The 3,061-nt window shown below is 37.0% G+C and overlaps 1 protein-coding gene across 1 annotated transcript; it reads left to right on the forward strand.

Moving 5' to 3' along the window:
• The first annotated feature begins 1,451 nt into the window (after positions 1-1,451).
• On the forward strand, positions 1,452-2,157 carry LOC102143043 (interferon alpha-6). Its single transcript, XM_005581623.4, has one exon. The coding sequence runs from the start codon at positions 1,505-1,507 to the stop codon at positions 2,072-2,074; it is 570 nt and encodes a 189-aa protein (XP_005581680.3). The 5' UTR covers positions 1,452-1,504; the 3' UTR covers positions 2,075-2,157.
• The last annotated feature ends 904 nt before the right edge of the window (positions 2,158-3,061 follow it).

Consider the following 3,061-nt stretch of genomic DNA (forward strand, 5'->3'; position numbering starts at 1 on the left):
GTGTGAACAACTCTCAGATATTACAATAGTTTGTGGTTCTCCAAAGCTCAATTCTTACGTAATGTTATTCTCTAGTGTTCATTTTCCTTACTGAATTTTCTTGTGTATCACACAAGACATACTGACATTGAATTCAGTAGAAACAGACAAAATACATGCACAATCAGTGTTATAAATCTATGGTGAATAGATGGCTTACTGGAGGACTTTCTTTCCATCATTTGCTGTGATTGCCTTTCTTCCAGATGATGCTTATGTTTGAGCTTCAGGGATTCTGAGTATTAGGTAGACTTTGAGAATTAAATACAAATAATGTATACGTTATTATTTAATTCTACTAAATATTTTCAACACATCAACAGTTAATGTCAAATGCTGAAAAGAAGAAAACGTTGACAATCTCTGGATGAATATGTAGCAGCTAGTGAAATTAAAAATTAGTTTATTTTTTGAAGCAAAATTACAAGTTAGGTATACGAAAAATAAAACTTAAGAAAATAATTTCATTTTTTACCTTTAAGAAATTTATGAACATGGCCGGGTACGGTGGCTCAAGCCTGTAATCCCAGCACTTTGGGAGGCTGAGATGGGTGGATCACGAGGTCAGGAGATCGAGACCATCCTGGCTAACACGGTGAAACTCCGTCTCTACTAAAAAATACAAAAAAAAAACTAGCCGGGCGAGGTGGCAGGCACCTGTAGTCCCAGCTACTTGGGAGGCTGAGGCAGAAGAATGGTGTGAACCCAGGAGGCAGAGCTTGCAGTGAAGTGAGATCTGGCCACTGCACTCCAGCCTGGGCAACAGAGCAAGACTCTGTCTCAAAAAAAAAAAAAAAAAAAAGAAATTTATGAACATATGTCATCATGTTGGTATTATTATGTATATTACTACATTCTTAATTCACAAATTTGTTTGAGGCAATTTATATAAGTAAATAGAGCGAATTAAAAGTTGCTGCTCAGAGTTAAGTTAAATGTCAAATTTTTTAAAATTTAACTTTTAGTTACATTATTTTACCATTCCTAACGGATCAAGAAATAGTAAGAGTAAACTTTATCCTTTTTCTTTTACTATACAAAGTAGATATACATACAGTACATAAGGATATATACAGTATATTTGTTATTAAAATTTCATAACATTTAAAATTTAATAAAATGTAATAAAAATTTAATTTCAATTAAGAAGAAAAATTCTTAAAAGACACTGGAGGCAGGCAAGAGAAGGGAGTGTCAATGATGACCACACACACACACACACACACATACACACACACTCACACATACACACACACACACACAAAACTGGTTGAAAAACTACTCTATACCCATTTAGAGAGTACATAAAGGAAAGCAAAATCAGAAGTAGAAAGTAAATTCTGAAAATGGAAACTAGTATGTTCCCTATTTAAGACCTACACATAAAGCAAGGTCTTCAGAGAACCTAGAGCTGAAGGTTCAGTCACCCATCTCAACAAGTCCAACAGCATCTGCAACATCTACCATGGCCTTGCCTTTTGCTTTACTGATGGCCCTGGTGGTGCTCAGCTGCAAGTCAAGTTGCTCTCTGGGCTGTGATCTGCCTCAGACCCACAGCCTGGGTCACAGGAGGACCATGATGCTCCTGGTACAAATGAGAAGAATCTCTCTTTTCTCCTGTCTGAAGGACAGACACGACTTCAGATTTCCCCAGGAGGAGTTTGATGGCAACCAGTTCCAGAAGGCTCAAGCTATCTCTGTCCTCCATGAGGTGATCCAGCAGACCTACAACCTCTTCAGCACAAAGGACTCATCTGCTGCTTGGGATGAAATGCTTCTAGACAAACTCTACACTGAACTTTACCAGCAGCTGAATGACCTGGAAGCCTGTGTGATGCAGGAGGCGTGGGTGGGAGAGACTCCCCTGATGAATGAGGACTCCATCCTGGCTGTGAGAAAATACTTCCAAAGAATCACTCTCTACCTGACAGAGAAGAAGTATAGCCCTTGTGCATGGGAGGTTGTCAGAGCGGAAATCATGAGATCCTTCTCTTCATCAAGAAACTTGCAAGAAAGATTAAGGAGGAAGGAATAAGACCTGATCCAAAACAGAAACGACTCCCATTGACGACTACACCAGCTCACACTTTCAAGATCTGCCATTCTAAAGACTCTTGTTTCTGCTATAACCATACCATGAGTTGAATCAAATGTGTCAAATATTTTCAAGTGTGTAAATTAAGCAACATCGTGTTCGGTTGCACAGGAATTAGTCCGTTACAGATGACTAAGCTGATGGATCTATTTATCTATTTATTAAATGAATATTTATTTGACTATTTATAATATTTAATTTTTTGCCCATATAAAGACATAAAATGTATACCTTTATATTGTTGAAAACATAAAATATATTTTTATGTTTAGTCAATGTATTATTTTGTTTAGTTTATTAAATATTTACTATAGAAAACTTCTTGGATTTGTTTATTCTCTAAGGAGAAACACCAAGTTGATTCTCCAACGTGATTTAAAAATGTATGGTTCATTTGGGTTGATTCCAAGTCTTTGCTATTGTGAATAGTGCTGCAATAAACATACGTGTGCATGTGTCTTTATAGCAGCATAATTTATAATCCTTTGGGTATATACCCAGTAATGGGATGGCTGGGTCATATGGTACATCTAGTTCTAGATCCTTGAGGAATCGCCATACTGTTTTCCATAATGGTTGAACTAGTTTACAATCCCACCAACAGTGTAAAAGTGTTCCTATTTCTCCACATCCTCTCCAGCACCTGTTGTTTCCTGACTTTTTAATGATCGCCATTCTAACTGGTGTGAGATGGTATCTCATTGTGGTTTTGATTTGCATTTCTCTGATGGCCAGTGATGATGAGCATTTTTTCATGTGTCTGTTGGCTGTATGAATGTCTTCTTTTGAGAAATGTCTGTTCATATCCTTTGCCCACTTTTTGATGGGGTTGTTTTTTTCTTGTAAATTTGTTTGAGTTCTTTGTAGGTTCTGGATATTAGCCCTTTGTCAGATGAGTAGATTGCAAAAATTTTCTCCCATTCTGTA

Source organism: Macaca fascicularis, chromosome 15 (genome assembly GCF_037993035.2).
Source record: "Macaca fascicularis isolate 582-1 chromosome 15, T2T-MFA8v1.1".
Lineage (NCBI taxonomy): Eukaryota > Metazoa > Chordata > Mammalia > Primates > Cercopithecidae > Macaca > Macaca fascicularis.

Excerpts from the sequence above, each read along its gene's own strand:
- LOC102143043 (XM_005581623.4), top strand. The coding sequence starts at position 1,505 with ATGGCCTTGCCTTTTGCTTTACTGATGGCCCTGGTGGTGCTCAGCTGC.